Source organism: Gordionus sp. m RMFG-2023, chromosome 1 (assembly GCF_954871325.1).
Source record: "Gordionus sp. m RMFG-2023 chromosome 1, tfGorSpeb1-WG-v2, whole genome shotgun sequence".
Classification (NCBI taxonomy): Eukaryota; Metazoa; Nematomorpha; class Gordioida; order Chordodea; family Parachordodidae; genus Gordionus; species Gordionus sp. m RMFG-2023.
This window is the reverse complement of record NC_088775.1, coordinates 75,107,528-75,126,726: the sequence shown is the minus strand read 5'-3', so window position 1 is coordinate 75,126,726 and position 19,199 is coordinate 75,107,528. Positions and strand designations below refer to the sequence as shown.

Below are 19,199 nucleotides of genomic sequence, written 5' to 3'. Positions count from 1 at the left end.
TCAAATTCTTTTTCTTTAGGGGCGCTACTTTTCTTGAATCATTAAAATAAAAATATTGTGCATTGGATGTTAGTTATTATGTATATGATAGCTAGGCAATATTTGATTCAAAATTTTGTGCATTGGATGTTAGTTATTATCTATATGATAGCTAGGCAATATTTGATTCAAAATTTTGCATGAGCATTCTCAAAAAAGTCTATTCAGAGATAAAAATCTTCAAGGATTTTTTTATTTTAACGATCATTTCAAACTGGGAAAAGGCATATAATAAGATTATTTCATTTTATTGGATATAACATCGAAACTTAATATTTTTTTTGTTCAATTTCGTAACTTAATGCATTATAAAACTAGTTCTTGGATCGTTTTCAATTTTTCCTTGCCAGCAAGATGTAAAAATTTGAGTTCAGATTATACCAACCCATAGAAATTTTATATCCATTGTTCAGCCTGGTCCGTTAATATTTTTGCTAGTCCCAGATTAAAAATATATAAAATTGTGATAATAATCATTAGACATTGCAAAAAAATATGGTTGAATCAGGAATAAATCGATATACATAAATAGCGAGCGAATATTTTATTTCAGTCATAACTTCAAATAAAAATATATTATAATAGTAAATTCGTAATAACATCATTTAGTGTATAGTTATATTTAAACTTCAGTAATACTAATACACCAAGCGTTCGTAATAATATATAATTCATATCTTAAACATTTTTTAAAAATAATTCAATATTCTTTATGAAAACCAATGATAAATATTATGATAAGGATATAGAGCCATTATAGGATCCTCTCATAACGAGATTAATTATTGAATTTAAGGGATAATAGAGCATAAAAACGTTTTATTTAACGACCTCAATATAAATTATCAAAGGGATAATTATAAATAGAGGGGAATCAACCCAAATTTTTTTATTCATAATATATTTGTATTTAGAGTTTGTCGAGATAATTGGATACATCAGGAATACTCTCTTTAAGCCCTTTGCGTATACGTTTAGCCGTAATTATCTCGAAAGGCTTCGATTTCGGGTCAGTAGGGTCTCCTGGCAGAATTTGCCAATGATCGAATACACATTGAGGAAAAGCTTGGCCACTCGTATTCGATCTTAAGTCAGCTGTGAAGCCTAATGATAAAGTAACAAAAGTTAATATTAGATCTTGAAATTTTAAAAAATAATTACTTCGATAAAGAAAAGTAAGCATAATATGCTATTGTCTTATTTGGGCATTTATAATAGAGGCTAATTTTACAAACATATGCAATAATTATTAAAGAAAATATAAATTAAAAACCAAATGATTCGTTGACGGGCAAGAAAGCTTTGACAACAAAAATGGGAGTGCCAAACACTTGTCCTTCTTCGAACACATGTCCACGACGTCTATTCAGCACACCATATATACCGCCTACTGCTTGTTCCGGACACTTTATAAGTAAAATTATGATACAACTATCAAATTTTTTCAAAAATAAAATTGTGAGTTATATAGTTTTTTAGTGATTTATTCATAAATGATATATAGAAAAAACTATAGTGCATCATATATCCATACTATCGAAGCTAAATATTTTTTTAATTATGAAAATCAAAAAAACAATTTTGTAAAAAATATCACAATATTTACATTTAATAAATGGTAATTTATTACTTTTACCATCACTCTCTGAACTAGAAGATTCAACATTATAATGAATTAAATATCCGCCAATTCATATAAACTGATAATAATCCATCATATCCTTTATAAAATAACCTGTCTTGGTTCTCTTTTTTATACTCTAGCCACACCACTGTCTCCAAAAAATCTATGAAGTGATTAAGAACTTGTCCATGTTTGTTCAACTTTTAATTGAGTAATTTGAAATTACTTTATCTAAATCATCAATTCCAACTAGAATGTAAAAGTATATCTGATAATTTTCACTTAAGATATCACAAGTGCGTTAAGAATGAAGATTCATCTATTCCTAAAATAACTCAGTATATTCAAAAGAAAACTATAAATATTAATGCTTCCTTAACTATTAAAGCAAATATGTGATACCATGATCTAGTATTGCACCATGGAGATGTGGACTTTCGACAAATGGCTCTATCTATGGTAATTGGTAGCAAGATTATCACCATCCAACTACTTTATCAAGAAATGCAATGGTTATGACATATCAAATTAGAACAAAAACTGCTCTTCTACCACTGGTATTCGGACAGATTTCTTCAAAGAGTTTTCCTATTTAACTGTTTATTCTTTATATTGAAGGTGAGACTTTATATAAATATGTTTTATTTACTAGCAAGTCTAAAGAAGAGAAAAAACCGCTGAGAACTTACATAAGAAAATGCTACAAAATTTTGGCCCAATTGGAATAATTCCCGATAAAGTGAAAAATATTAATATCTGATCAAGGAGCTAATATAATTAAAACCCTAGAAAAATATACCAGATTAAATTGCAGCTCATATCTGTTAAATACAGATCGTCAAAATACTTTTAAGGAACAATCCTATTTTCGCTCCTAATATATATCAAACCCTTATTTCTGCTAAAAAATTAAAACAAAGTGGCAAAAATCAATTTTTAGATAAAACAGCAAGATATTGAAACATGATTCGAAACTATATAAGATGAAATCTATTTATAACCAATATGATATCGTCAATTTTTTATCTTAATAGAAGGGAAAATTTGGGAAAATTTTTTAAAAAATTTGATTGATATTTTACATCCTATAGAAAGCTACTAAAGAACTAGAAGGAGAGATTAATCCTACTTTATATAAAGTACTGCTATGCTTTAATATTCTTCATGAGGATTTAAATACTTTTTATCAAAACAATGAAATAAATCAAATAAAAATAGATATTTTGCATAAAATAGCGATATTTTTATGCTCCAAATACAGAAAATTAATGTTATCATCCATAAAAAGATTAGAAGTAGAGAACTGTCAAAGAATATAATTAAATTGTTCTCTCATTTTTATATATCAGATAATAAGGAGGAATATCAAAAAAAGGAAACAGATGAGCATGTATTTGAATATAAAAGAAAAAAATATAGATCCGGAAAAAGATATATTAAAATGATGGAGTTAAAATGAAATTATATTATTAAAATGATGGAGTTAAAATGAAATTATATTATCAAAAGATGGCAAAATTTGCTAGAAGATTCTAGCCAATTCCTGCAAAGTCCACAACTTCAAGACGAACTTTTTTAAAGACTGGAAGGCTATTAGAAGAAATAGATTAAAACAAAAAAATATTGATACTTTAATAATTTTAAATGATAATTATAAATATGAAGTTAATTTATATAATATTATAATTATTATTTGTTTGGTCTAGTTATTTTTGATATAGTATCTTAAATAAATAATTAAATACTAAATAAATTTTCTATTGAGATATTTGTAATACAAAATATTATATATAAAAAATAAATTAAAAGCTAATAATCGAAAAAAACTAAATAAAATTAATCAAAATTTTTAGACAAATAAAAAAAATCTTGAAAAATTAGGCTCGAGGCAGATCATTAACTCCAATATTAAACCTTTTGACAAACGCTGATAAAATCAGTTGGTTCTGATTGACAAATATTAGAGGTCAAGTATTGGCCTATAATCAAACCATTTGGTGATGCAGTGTCACCATATCAATTGAACCACGTCCCTGCTTACTCAGAGATAGGTCAGTTGAGAATATCATTTCCATAAGAAGTCGATAACGTAAACAAGCCAGGTCCTGATGTGTTTTTTAAGGCATTCATTAATTGTTAACTATAAAAATATCAATCAAAATATATGTAAGTATTAAGTGGAAGCGTAAACATCTCCAAACCATTCGCCAAAAAAATAACAAAGGATAATTATCATCATCATCGGATTTTGAATCTCTTGCCGAAAATTTACTTATCTCGCTATATTGAAATCTATAAGTTAATTAACCAATCAGAGCATAATTTATTAATTATTTAAGTAAAAAATTAATAAATTATTTATACTTATTTTTACCTTTTTAAAAATTTTGACTCACCATATAATTTAGTGAAATATTGGTATACAAATTTTTATAAAAGAGCACTTTTTGGGTATTTATAAAATCGATATATAGAAATATTAATATAATTATATTTTTAAATTATTAAAATATCATAAATAATATGCCAAGAGATGGGATATGTTGTTTTAATACTACTGAAAATATTTTACAACAATACATAAAACTGTTTTCTTTAAAAAAATATTTATTGAAATTAAATTACTAATCAAAACCTGAATCTCGACTAAGTAGACAGGTTCCAGGAGAGTGGGCTTAGCAGTCAACATACACGCATAAAGACATCGCCTAGCAGTTGGTATAATTTGCCCACCCCCACGATGTATAGCATCAGCATGGAGAGTAACGTCGTGGACGTTGAAACGTACTCCTCTGACGTTTTCTTCACATAATACGCCTTCTTTTGTGGCCCATTGAAAACCAGCAACGACGCTGTCCTGTTTAAATATTCATAAAAATTTTTCATGTCCTTAATTTGGTGCAAAGTGGGGGTTTTTGAATTTAACTGTAAATAATTTCTAACTAGGAAAAGTATTCTAATTTTGTAAAAAAAACTTTGATCTCGTTCAGGTATTGAACTCCCTTTGTGCAATCGACGAGGATGTTGGGACCTTTGCCTTCAGGACCAAAGCACCAAATCTTCCTCGCTTCAGATATGTCAAACTCGTATTTGTCTGCCAAATAACGACCACGGGCTTTAAATTCTTGATTAGGTGCTACATCTCCCTTAATTTTGATGTCGCAAAAATATGGCGTATTTGGCGTTTAAAATGAACTTTCATAATTATTAATTATAATACATAATTTAAAAAAATGTTTCGATAGACAGGATGAAAGAATGGTATAAAAACAAACCAAGACTTTCGTTTTAATATCGATTAAATCATATCATTCCCTCGTTTAGGTAACAACTCTTTTCACTCAATTATATATAATAAAAAGGTGATAGAGAAAAGGGAAAATATAATAATTTGGTCTTCAAATAACTGGATTTTTTACATCATTACAAACCAATATTTATATTAAAAGTTAATAATTTAATAAACCTTATCAATATCTTCTGCCAGACCGTCAGGCATAGGACCAGCTGTCATAAAAAGCCTATTGTGTTTGTTGGCAGATTTGCTAAGACAGGTCTGGTTAGACCCTTCTGTAACGGTTTCTCTATAAGTTACAACTGGGTCAGACTTTTTAATGGGGATACAAGCATGATCTTCCTCTAGATCCTTCAGGCAAATTTCCAAGTGGAGTTCGCCAGCGCCAGCTATAACGTGCTCACCCGATTCTTCGAAATAACACTTTGAATAAGGTTGAATGAATGTTGTTAAATATAAGCAAATATTATACTATTTATATAATTTAATCATATAAAAAATTCCTAGGTAAAATATTTACAAGACTAATAATTTTATTTAAGGAAATTAGGCATTTACAAATTTCATCAAATTAAATACAAATCTTACTTGAACCATAGGGTCGGATTTGGCCAATCTTTTCAAGCCCTCAACCAATTTGGGCAAGTCAGAAGGATTTTTGGGTTCCACTGCTATTCTAACAACAGGACTTACAGCAAACTTCATAACCTTTAGATATTAAATATATGCGAAATTTTTAAAATACATTTTAAAAGGTTCTTATTTTCACTGCTAGGCGATATAAAAATTCAGTTTCTATTTATCATATTATAATAAATGTATAAAAATAATGATGTAAAACATCACTACAATGGTATGATTTGTCTGAGAACGCCATTCGTTATTTGTTTCAAAAGATAACTAGATACAAATTTCATTTTAATAAGTTAATCCTTATTTAAAATTTAACTTTCTACTCCAAAAATATAAAGTATGGAAGACTCCGAGTCCAATCTGCTTATATTCTCAAAAACGATCCAGTCAACAAGAGCTATTAAATATAATTTTAAACATACAATCAACTCAAATCTCTATTCTGAGGCAACTATATTAATTACTTTGTATCTCAATTAGAGCCTTTCTTTGTTCCCCCTTTTATATATATTATGTTATTTTTAAATGTTTAATAAATATCAAATTTAAGCTGAGTTTTTTTAATTCAGATCAACCACCAAAGTTCTTATTTTTGCTGTTAATTTTACAGTCAAGATAGTTAATCTAATTAATATTGAATTAATTAAGGCATGTTAATTTATACTCCTAATATTATAATTAATTTTATAATGATGATCTAATGTTTTTTTGAAAACTAAATATCTAATAAATTCCACCAATTAATATTTATTAGTTATTTATAATTATTAATGATCAAAAATTTTCTCTAATTTAGTATACAAAATTTCTAAGTAACGAATTTGTGGATTTTTGATTTAGTTTAATTAATATAGGTATAATATCATTCTCTACCCATGAGTAGTTTGATAAAAGGGTCATTATTCCCATTTAAATTTCAAGATTAATAAATTTATAAGATTCAAATTATATATATTATTTATAGAATTTTGGCATTTGATTATATTTTAAAGCATTAGTGGTTATACTTTATTATCAAAAATAGTTTTTGTTGACTTGAAATGCAAATTGTTCAAATCTATTTCTTATATTATTTTTTAGTGTGAGGGATTGTAAATACTTAAACCAATAATATCCATATGATGTGGCTTTACAAATTGGTGAATTATAATTAATTTATCAATATCATAAATAATTGTCTGCTATGACCTTATATTTTTTTGTATTTACTTCTTTTAGTATTAGATATCCAAAATATCTAAATAACCAATTTTTGATTTAGTTGCATTTATTTAATTAATCTAAAAAATTATCAGTTTTTATATATTGAGAATCAAAGAAATTTAAATATCAAGAATTATTATATAAACATGCTCTTATATACATGTGGTTCCCAAAACCAGGGTTTAAAAATATTTTCGGGTCTAATGTGTTATCATCACAACAAACAAATATGACTCCACTTATATTAGAAAAATAATATATTTAGAAATGAGTTATAATTCTTATATTTTTTTATACTTATAATAAAAATAAATTAATTTTTTTATTTTATAAATAAACAATATAAACTTAAGTGACTTTTTTAAATAAAAAAAAACATTTTCTGTATCCATTTAATGAGCTAAATATGAATCTGCTTTTTTCTTTTTTTTTTAAAATGTATCTTGACCGGGGACGCGTAGTTTAGTCAAAAAAATTATAAATACCATTTTCGGAATCTCCTTGAAAAACTATACACGATTCTATATTCATTTTTATAAAAATAATCTATTTTGACCGGGGACGCGTATTTTAGTCAAAAAATGAAGAAAAAAGTGTTTTTTCAAAATTTTATACCACTTTTTTTAAATAAAAAAAACATTTTCTGTATCCATTTAATGAGCTAAATATGAATCTGCTTTTATTTTTTTTTAATGTATCTTGACCGGGGACGCCTAGTTTAGTCAAAAAATTATAAATACCATTTTCGGAATCTCCTTGAAAAACTATACACGATTCTATATTCATTTTTAAAATAATCTATTTTGACTGGGGACGCGTATTTTAGTCAAAAAATAAAGAAAAAAAGTGTTTTTTCAAAATTTTACTAAGTTACCACTTTTTTTAAAAATAAAAAATGAATCTGCTTTTATTTTTTTTTAAAATGTATCTTGACCGGGGACGCGTAGTTTAGTCAAAAAAATTATAAATACCATTTTCGGAATCTCCTTGAAAAACTATACACGATTCTATATTCATTTTTATAAAAATAATCTATTTTGACCGGGGACGCGTATTTTAGTCAAAAAATGAAGAAAAAAGTGTTTTTTCAAAATTTTATACCACTTTTTTTAAATAAAAAAAACATTTTCTGTATCCATTTAATGAGCTAAATATGAATCTGCTTTTATTTTTTTTTAATGTATCTTGACCGGGGACGCCTAGTTTAGTCAAAAAATTATAAATACCATTTTCGGAATCTCCTTGAAAAACTATACACGATTCTATATTCATTTTTATAAAAATAATCTATTTTGACTGGGGACGCGTATTTTAGTCAAAAAATAAAGAAAAAAGTGTTTTTTCAAAATTTTACTAAGTTACCACTTTTTTTTAAATAAAAAAAACATTTTCTGTATCCATTTAATGAGCTAAATATGAATCTGCTTTTATATTTTATAAAAAAATGTATCTTAACCGGGGACGCGTAGTTTAGTCAAAAAAAAATTATAAATACCATTTTCGGAATCTCCTTGAAAAACTATACACGATTCTATATTCATTTTTATAAAAATAATCTATTTTGACCGGGGACGCCTATTTTAGTCAAAAAATGAAGAAAAAAAGTGTTTTTTCAAAATTTTACTAAGTTACCACTTTTTTTTAAATAAAAAAAAATTTTCTGTATCCATTTAATGAGCTAAATATGAATCTGCTTTTATTTTTTTAAAAAAATGTATCTTGACCGGGGACGCGTAGTTTTTAATTTAAAAAAAGTAATTTTTCAAAAATTTTACTAAGTTATCATTTTTTTTAAATCGTAAAAAACATTTTCTATATTCATTTAATGAGCTAAATATGAATCTGCTTTAATTTAAAAAAAAAAATTGTATCTTGACCAGGGACGCGTAGTTTTATGATGTAAAAAAAAATTTTTATTTTAATTTTACTAAGTTATCATTTTTTTTTAAATCATGAAAAACATTTTTTAACTCATCTTATAAAGCTAAATAAGATTTTTTATTAATATTATATAAATTAAACCCGTTTGACCGGGGACGCGTAAGTCATACCCTAATGAACTATAAACTTTCACAATTAGCTGAACGAAACAGAAACTTATAAATTTTTCCGTTATAAATAAAGGTTCAGTTCCCTGAATATAACACATCCTCCAATACTCTGTGCCAATTGAACGAGTTTAGCACAGCGAAAGCTGTAATGACATCAAGTTCATCAAAATTTTGAATATCAATTGTTCATCAAAATAAATAAAAAATTATTATAAGATCTCATCTTATATATTATTATTGTACAATATTATTTTAAATAATTTTTAAGTAACGTGTTACTTTTTAATAGCAATTAATGCGTTTCTTTTTTGAAGTAATGCTTACAGCACTAATAAAAATACGTTTTATATATTTTAAGATAGATATTGATCTCATTTCTGCCAAGGGTTTACATGATTAAATAAATTATTTTGAATAATTGTTGTTTTTGTTTTCAAATAGGTCCTATTATTTTTTCTTATACTATAAAATTTAATTTATATTTCCAACCCAATATCTAAAAAATATTTTAGTTTAATCAAAAAAAGAAACCCTCATATTGTGAGCATCCTTAAAAGTTGTGATGGTCCCAGTCTTGACTAAGTATTGATCAACTCCTACAAGTCCACATATATTTCCACAAGGGACATCTTCAATAGATTCAGTGTATCTGCCCATCATCAGTATGGTTCTACACAAAATATTATATTTTATAAGAATTATAAATGTGTTATTTTGGATTAAAATCATATAAAATGAGATATTTTATTATAAAGTTATTTTAGAGATCAACAGCCCAAATTGTCAATTCATAAAAAATATATTTTACTAAGTTGTCCAAAAGAGCCTGTAACCCATAATTTCTAATTAAAAATATTTTGCACAATTTGTCTTATTCAGATTAACATTTCTTGTGTTTTTAAAAAATATTGCAGGGCTTTAGAATCCAATTGTTTTATATCCATGTCAAGAGAAGTTAACCAACCTTTTTTTTAAGGTTATATATATAAAATTTATGAAAATAAAAATGTTAAGGATCTAAGTTCAAATGAAGAGTTATAGGCTCAGAGTTAGCCAAAAAATAAGATTAAATGCATATATCGTTGACCGAGTCTTTATCCATTTTGAAAATTTTTTCACATGTCATAAGAATAAAATACCCATAGTATTGTTGAATAATGGCAATTTTAATTTAGTCACACGAAATAATATAGCACATATTTCTCTATAACAGATCTCCATTTATGATACATTAAATACAAAGATGCAAAAAAATTAATTATCTAGAACACAACTTTACGAGGGTGTTTTAAATTTTATTATAAGTGAGATCCAAACAAAAGAAGGTTCTTTTAGAAAAAATACCTATATTTGTTATTCATACTAATGTATTTTGAAATATTATTATTTTAAAAATATCGTTAACCTTTGAATAGATTTCTCATATAAATCGTCCTTCTTGCCAGGAACATAATTAGGCCCCATTATCCTTACTTTCTGGCCAGTCTTCGCGGTTCCTGCAAAAACGCGACCAAAAGCATAAAATCTACCTTTGTCCGATGTTGGCACCATTTTCGATATATACATAATCAAAGGACCATCAGGATTGCATTCTCTTATTGCTTATATGGTGTAACAAATATGAAATTTTATGAGATGGTGTATTTATTATTCATTTACTAGTTAAAAAACAATCCAAAAAAGAAGTGTGAACCCAAATACTTGTGTTCTGAATCAGACAAAACCTTTTTAAAATTTAAGGTTTAAGATAATATAAAAAAATTCATGATAAATAAATAAAGTTTTTTATGGAATAATTTTCCATTCTTTTTACAGTCTATAAAATTTTAAATTTTTGTGTTGCTTATCTTGTTTTTATATCTAAAATATAAGCAATTATGTTTATATAAAGTTTTTGCATGTTTAATTTTGTTTGATAATAAAAATGGTAATATTTTATTAAAAATTATGCTCTCACCCAGAACATAGAACCTTTTTAAAAATTTTAATTCTAAACCTGGACCCTGTTTTTTTGTCAAAGGGTCTTTTATGATCATTAATAAAGATTATATATTAATTAATGTAAAAATAAATAAATTTTCAATTTTCAATAAATAAATGTAGATATAATAAGTACACCTGTCTATGATTTGAACATGCTATTTGCAATGGGAAAAGAAAAAAAAAATTGTTAAAAAATATCGCCATATAAGTTATTTCAAAAGATTTATAAAATATATTCAAAATCTGAATATAAATATTATAACCATTATGTAGAAATAGTGAAATAAGATTTATAGCAGAATTACAAGAAGTAAGGTTATATAAAATAATATATATTATATATAATAATATTTTACTTTTAAACTAAAGTATCTAAGAGACTTTTTATTACTGAGGTATTTGATTAACTTTGATTTTAAGGTTCACATCCCTGTTAAAAAGGAATCTAGGATCATTTCATGTCAAATGAGATTTTTGGCTAAACCATTTCGATTTTTTTTAAAATTTGCTAAGCAATGAAAGTTTAGTGTTTAAATATCCAAAATTTTAAAAGAGTAACATTTATATTTTGGAGATATTAGAGTTCAAAGTGGTAAAATTAATATATTTATTTTTTTACTTGTATATAATTTTTTGATGTTTATATTTAGGATATTTTTTAAGATGGTTTATATCTATTTTTAGCAGATATTTTGTAATAAATGGTGTATCCAAGATTTTAGCTTGAATAATTATTTTTAATATAAATTTTATTGAATAATGTTAGATTGGAGTTCTCCTGACTTCTCATTTTTACGACTCGACTTCTGAACAAGATTCATGAACAAGTCACAACTCAAGTTTTGAATTTGAGTCATAAACTCGTTAACTTAAATTTTTTGATTAAATCAGTTATGAACACAAACCCCAAGCATAGACCCACACATTTTAAGTTTTTTTTCTTGCCCTTATTAAAGTATATAAATATAGTTATTTAAAAAACCTGATCCATTGAATGGGCAACAAGCCAAGCGCTACCTCTCAATAAATGAAACAATTACTTGGGGGGGGGGGGGGTCAGGATTATTTATTACATTTTTGCTAAAAAATAACTGTAACTAGTTATATTTTAAAAATTGTAACTAGTAACTGTAACTAGTTATATTTTTATCAATGTAACTGCTAAAAGTAACTAGTTATTTTTAGGAATATGTATGTATAAATCTAAATAATATATTCAAATAATTCATTTTATTTTTAATATGCTGTGATAAATTTATTAAATTAAATTTACTTTTTAATTTGTGTAAATAAGAATTAATAGATCTTTATTTCCTTCGAAATAAATAAACCTAATTTTTATTATTGGAGGATTTCAAAAATACCATGCAACATCTACTAAAATTTCCAATCAAATTAGTTGATTATGATAATGAAAGCGATGTGGTACATAATATTAAATGTACTAGGATATGTTTCAAGTAAATTAATTTCATGATACAATTTTTTGATGCTATTATCTTTATATGGAACAAATAAATGTCTGTTGAAATGAAGAAGTGTTGTATGTAAATCTAGATGATTGGTCAAGAATGACTCTTAATTCTGGACCAAACTTTTACCTGGAAGTGACCAATATAACCGAATAAATCTTATTAATTTAATTAAAACAAACTATATAGCAATGTCAAATCTAAATTAAGTTAAATTTCCCTTTTTTCTCCCATCTAAACCTAAGCTTTATATTTAACTCAATTCCTTATGTATTATTTTTTCCTTAATCACCTTATCAAATATATCTCATATTGAAATTCTACTTGGAGGTGACCAATTTAACCTGATAGATCCTATTATTAAACAGAAATTATAACATCAACTAATTATGGTTAAATTAATTCATTGTAAGAATAAACTATAAGTGTTTTTTTCTCCACTATGTTTAGCAATAATCTCTTTAGACATTTTAGTTAAAATAGGTTGATAAAAACTTAAGTATATTTCAACTAAAAATTATATTAATTAAAGGTAATGCAAAATATTCATTAAAGGCTTACTAAGGTCAATAAATATTGTAAATATCAATCATTTTATAAAAAATAAATAAACATTTATTAATTTTTTACTAACACTTTAGTCTAAAATTTCTTAGCATAGATCAACTTTTTCTAATTTATCCTTACTTAAATTTAATATTAAATATATTTTAAGATTTTAAGTACCTAGGAATCAGAATAATTAAATCAATTTGGTTTAAAATTTGTAACCAGATCATACTTTTTGTAACTTAATTAATATAAATTTGTAATGTATATTCTCTTATCTTATTAAATTTAGAAAATTTTTGGTGTAAAAAACATTTTTCTCAGTGCCTATATAAAACATTTGAATGAAACATTACCCGAATAGATCAAAAAAGATGAGAATTTTAAATTTAATAAATACTTTAATACCTCGCAGTAAATCTAACACAAATGGCCCATGTTTGCAACAAACATCATTAGATGTAGTTGGAATTTTTGATTTAAAGCGTCAAAATATTATTGCTAATGATGAATTTATTGAAAATTTTATTAAATTCAATAACAGCACATTATCTTTATATGACGATTTTCCAAATTTAAAAATACCCTTTATTAAATATAATGTTGTCATCATCAAGGGCTCCTGTAGAGCGTTTATTCAGTCTAGGGAAGCTCATCTTTTAGGAAAAACGAGCGTGTCTCCTAGATAAAATTTTTAATCCAATTGTAGTTATAACAATAAATGTTTTTTTTTCAATGCAAATATATAGAATATTTTTATTCGATGTAATTATAAATATTCTATTTTCCAATATTTTTTTCGGTTTACTTATTTTTTTATAAATAAATTGTATATATTTTTTAAACAAATGATTATAATTTGTATATCATAATTTTTTATATTAAATAAATTCGTTCAGTAAATAAATGTGTTATATGAATGATGTATAAAGTAACTTATAATGTAACTAGTTATATTTTTGCCAATCTAGTAACTAATTATGTTTCAAAAGTAACTTTAACAACACTAAAAAATACTATAAAACCAAGCCAAAATATCTTCAAGTTTTTTTATTAACAAGATTATAAACGTCGTGGGTTATTATTTATTACACCTTTGTATATATTAAAAATATAGAGAAAAAAATTGTTTTTATTTTTTTTAAATTTATAAAAAATCGTCTATAAAAAAGTTCGGGAGGTATGTTATATTATTTATTTTTTTATGATTTTTTATAATTATTTTTTTAATATTAATTTAATTATTTACATTTTTAATAATAATTTTTCTCCCAGATAATAAATAAATAAAAAAATAACCTAATAGCTTCCTTTATTTTTATTTAGCTTAATAAAACAAATTCTTTATAAATTTAAAATATAATTTTAAGTAGAAATAGTCTAGGATGTTTCTCTTACTAGTAGAAGTAACTACTATATAGGCTGATATTTTCACTTTAATGATAGATATGGTGAACCTTTGTCAAAGAAAAAACCTCACTTAAGGTCTTCTGAGTGTTTGCTGATTTGTGACCCTAATTTTTAGAGAATGCTTGGGAAAGCATGGCTAAATTGATAGGCATGGAATAATACTATAAATATTTTTAGAATGGCATTTTTTTATAAAACTCAAAATATTGTTAAGAAAATTTAATATTGGTAGAATGAATAAGAATTAGTGCCTGTATCGGGCCTAATTTTTCAAGCCCTGTCCAAAATTTTTAAAAAATATTAGGCCTGATACAGCCCTAACCAAAATTATTTTTAAAAAATAAGCCCAGCCCAAAACCAGTTTGAGAAGCTATCAGAGTTGTTAAACGATACTTTTGAAATGAATCTAGGTACAGCATTGTCTAAAAATAAATTTAGATACATCTAGTAAATCGCACCATTTGAGCCAATTTTTAAAATTGGTTGACTCAATATTTTCATCAGAAATATATTACCCTCAAGATTTCGATATATGTCAAAACCTTTTTAGCTATCTAAGAGCAAAATCTTTAGACTTGCATAATATTTTTTTGGAAAATATTATTTAATATTTTTTTGTAGTGAGCTTACACTTTTACAATAAAAATCCTATACTATTGCACTAGTTTTTCAATAGGGTTTCTGTATTGGGTATTAAATCTCTATGTACATCAAGCAGTTAGTCCATTCAATGGATTCTATCATGTCACAATTTGAGATATGTTTTAATTCTCTGTAACAAAGAAAAAGTCTTTACACAAATTGTTATTGTCAAAATATACAGTAACTTATATATTTAGAAAGCTAAATTATGTTAAATATTTAATTTTTCAATATCAATATTTAATCCTCAGATGGATTTCTAAATATAATAGTATTTGTAAATTGGATAGTCATTTGATGAATCACAAAGTAGAATAAAAACAGTTATAGTAAACCTCAATTGAGTCCATATTAATACTAGAACAATTTGCTTGTCTAAATGCAAATCGAGGCTGGTAAATATTATAATCATATTAGCTTTAGCCTCAACAATAAAACATATCTCATAAAATTTTTGGTCAATATTATCTCTTAAAGTTATTATATAATAATATTCCCAATTATCATAACCAAACAAAATTTATATCATTTTTCAAAAATTTTGCAACTTGTCATGAATTTTTAAATGAAATATCTGGGATCAGGTTATTACAATATTTCTTATAATAGGGGTTCTTCTAAGTTCAAACTGTAAGCTTGTCTCAAATGCTACATCTTGTCGAGCCTGCTTTTTGCAGTTACTCCTTAACTTGTAGCACAAGAAGTCTCAGAAATAATTCTAATTCAGCAAATTCTGTCCCATTATCTTAGGATTAAATACACTAAGTACCTAATAATAGTTATTACTTTGTTTAGTTGATAAAATTTTTATCCATCAGTGTTTCAAGCTATAATATCAAAATATAAGGTATCATGATGAAAATTTTATGATTGGTGAGCCCTAATTAAAAGTTAAATATTTACAAAAAATAAAAACAAACATATCAATTTTTAAATCAAATAAATATAAGATTTGTATACCAGTAGCTACTTCATCATCTGCAGGACCTTCATAAAGTAGTTCTGTTCTGTATCTTTGAGCAACAGCAGGGGATGGCAAATGAATAACTATCATTTGAAGCAATGTTTCACCTGCAGGGAGCCAGGTACGCATTACTTTCTGATTATTTAAAAATAAATATTTGTTAAAATCTTATTTTTAAAATATAATTCGCTACCCTAATAATATAATTTTCAAATGGAAAAGAATGCTAGATTTTACTTATTTTAGTTTGTGGCCAACAATAATTTCAAAACTTAAAGACTAACATTAAAAAATACATATTTTAGAAAACTTATAAAAATGTTTTGACCACATTTATTATTTTTTATCCAAATAATTTTAACAAACTTTAAGTAAAGCTTTTCCTTCCAATTCTTTCAAATCTGTTTTAAGTTTATCATAAATACCCAATCTTTGTAAAAGTTTTTCACATTCATCTTTTTTGAAATTGTTTATGGCATCAAATATCTATATTTAATTTAGAAAACAAATATAAACTAAACTGTAAGCATTTTATAAAAATACTTTATAAATTGGGTCAAGTACAAACTGATTAAATCCTCTTTTGGCTTTGCCTCCTTCTGCAGTTTTAGTCCATTTTTTAGTTTCTGGGTTGAAGAAATTATCTCCCCAAAGCCTTTTCATAAGCTTAGAAACATCAACATTAAATTTTTCTGCATAAATTTCAGCAAGTTGTTTGAGAGTGAAAGCCCAACCATGAAGCCCAGAACCAAAGCCACAATTACCAAGAGCTGGGTCAATCTAATATACAAATATTGTAAATGGAAATCATAAATTTGCATTATTGTAAAATGTAATTATCATTATTTATAATATTACCATGATATTGCCCATAGGACCTTTTTCAGCTTCTCCATATGTTGCAATGATAACATTAATATTTTCAGTAATGCGTTGAAAAGTTTGGTAAAGTTTTTCTTGGTCTAATTGTAGTTCTAACAGAGCACGGTCAAGTTTATTCATGAATAAAACAGGTTTTATTCTTTCTGCTATAGCTTGCCTCAACACAGTCTCAGTTTGGACACATACTCCTAAAAAAAATAGCTTTATATATATATAATAGATTTCTAATAACTACCATTAACACAGTCTACAACAACTAGTGCTCCATCAGTAACTCTGAGAGCTGCTGTAACTTCAGAAGAAAAATCAACATGTCCAGGTGAATCTATCAGATTGATCAGAAAACCTCGGCCCTCACCTTTAGGTTGTTGGATGAATTCAATATCTTTGACTTCCATTTCAAAGTACATTGTAACAGCACTATAATTTAACATATAATTTTGACATAAAATAGAATATACGTGGATTTTATAGTAATACATCGTTCTTGTTCATCTTTTCTAGTATCAGTGAAACGTGTTTCACCTGCTTTTCCTTGGGAAATGATTCCTGCTTTGGATACTAAAGAATCTGTTAAGGTGGATTTACCATGATCAACATGAGCTATGACGGACATATTCCTTATATTTAATTTTTTGTCCATCAAGCCCCTGATCTCGTCAACAGTAAAATTAACCTAATATTAAAATATTATTAGCATTATATAAAAAGCAGGTATTTTACCATTTTTGTAATTTAATATGCCTCTTGATTTAAATATATTTTCAATCCACGAAGCAACGTATTGAAACGATAAAGGAATTGAAATATTATTCAAATGTGGATAACCAATGCGATTCGCTAGTATTAAATTAAATATGTAATTAATTTATTGAAATTTTTATATATCAATTTTATATATAATATTATAATATACAAACGAATATCGATGTATAAAATAAAAATATACAGAAATATGATCATGTATATTTATTCAGAAATATAAATTTTATTTATTTACTTTCTATAAAATACAGGGGCGCCGCTAGCCTTTACAATCACAGGGGGCTCAACGAAAAATTTTTTGAGGGCTCGGCCAGGTTTTATATTAATATATTATTCTTTTTTAAAATTTGCTAACTCTAAACAATTTTTCTGAATTTCATATTTTGTCATTTATGCATACAAAATAAACTAACATTTAAATAATTAAAACAAAACAAGACATATCTAAAATAATATTTTTTAATACTAAATCTATTTATTACAGTATAAAATATTTTCGATGGTTGATATAAAAAAAATTACAAGTGATAAAAAAAGGTTAATTAATTTATACATTGCCTCATTTGGTAATGGTTTTTAAAATCCATATAAGGCTTGAAAAAAGGTCATGAAACTAATATAACTCTCTGTTACCATTTTAGACAATGTTTTATAGAATGGACTAATAAAAAAATTTATAGGCCTTACTAAATTAACAATTCTTGAAGAGAATATAAACGACCAATCCAAATCATAACTATATGGTAGTTAAAGCTTCCTCTTAGATGACATTATGAAAGGTAGATAAGTAATCGAGAAAATTATTGTGAGATTTTAAATTTCTAAAAGATTTTATTCAATTTTTAATGAAATATAAACGAGTACACAGTTGACCATTATTGCATATCTATATCTATAATCAGAGTCTACATGAGCGGGAGGGGTAGGAACAGTTTGCATCCTATTTTTTTTGAGGAGAGTAGGGGGTAAACGGCTTTAATGGGGGTAGGATAAATTTTTTGGGGGGTTATCTATTAAATTTGAGATGAAATAGGATACATTTATTGCTGTAGAAATTAATACTTTTATTATAGAACTATTATAATACAATTCATCGACCAAATCTATATATTGCAAACAATCATATACATTGTTTTCCAAATTCTACTATCCTTTTATGTAATTTAAAATTAGATATTTTAGCAAGCTCATAATGCTATGATAATGAATTCATTGTAAATAATCGAGGTTTTAATTGAATTTATCTAAAAAATAAATCTTTATATTTACAAAATAAATTTTTTGTATTTACAAAATAAATCCTTTGTATTTACAAAATAAATCCTTTGTATTTACAAAATAAATCCTTTGTATTTACAAAATAAATCCTTTATATTTACAAAATATTGATATTTGACAGGTGGAAAATTTTTTTTTGGGGGGGGGGGGGTAGGCAAAGGTTTTTAAAGGGGGTTTGCATCCAGTGAAAATTCTGTCATGTAGACGCTGTCTATAATATGCTATCATATGTTCTCAGCAGCTGTAGTAATAATCTTAAATTACATAGCCACACAAATAATAGATGCTGGTTAATTTACAGTCATAGCCATGAAACTCACGATGGTAACCCATATCAGAATTTATTATATTAGAATTGATTAAACAAAAACACTAAAAATCTTAAGAAGAAATTATGCAAATACATTGA

General features: G+C 25.5%; 1 protein-coding gene across 1 annotated transcript; it reads right to left on the bottom strand.

The window, feature by feature from the left end:
* Nucleotides 1-668: 668 nt before the first annotated feature.
* Nucleotides 669-17,584, bottom strand: LOC135931104 (eukaryotic translation elongation factor 2-like). The gene is made up of 15 exons (XM_065467983.1): nucleotides 17,471-17,584; nucleotides 17,209-17,423; nucleotides 16,983-17,167; nucleotides 16,724-16,935; nucleotides 16,409-16,645; nucleotides 16,232-16,351; nucleotides 15,862-16,000; nucleotides 10,251-10,446; nucleotides 9,377-9,515; nucleotides 5,547-5,666; nucleotides 5,130-5,381; nucleotides 4,639-4,809; nucleotides 4,299-4,520; nucleotides 1,313-1,445; nucleotides 669-1,143 (listed from the first exon to the last, which is right to left on the bottom strand). Exons 1-15 carry the CDS (start codon nucleotides 17,471-17,473, stop codon nucleotides 950-952), a joined length of 2,538 nt encoding a protein of 845 aa, XP_065324055.1. The 5' UTR covers nucleotides 17,474-17,584; the 3' UTR covers nucleotides 669-949.
* Between the last annotated feature and the right edge of the window lie 1,615 nt (nucleotides 17,585-19,199).

What these genes read in the sequence shown, in the direction of transcription:
- LOC135931104 (XM_065467983.1), bottom strand. An exon ending in TGTATTACTATAAAATCCAC is followed by an intron (nt 17,168 to 17,208) that starts GTATATTCTATT and finishes GTTAAATTATAG; the next exon opens with TGCTGTTACAATGTACTTTG. An exon ending in TGTTGTAGACTGTGTTAATG is followed by an intron (nt 16,936 to 16,982) that starts GTAGTTATTAGA and finishes TATTTTTTTTAG; the next exon opens with GAGTATGTGTCCAAACTGAG.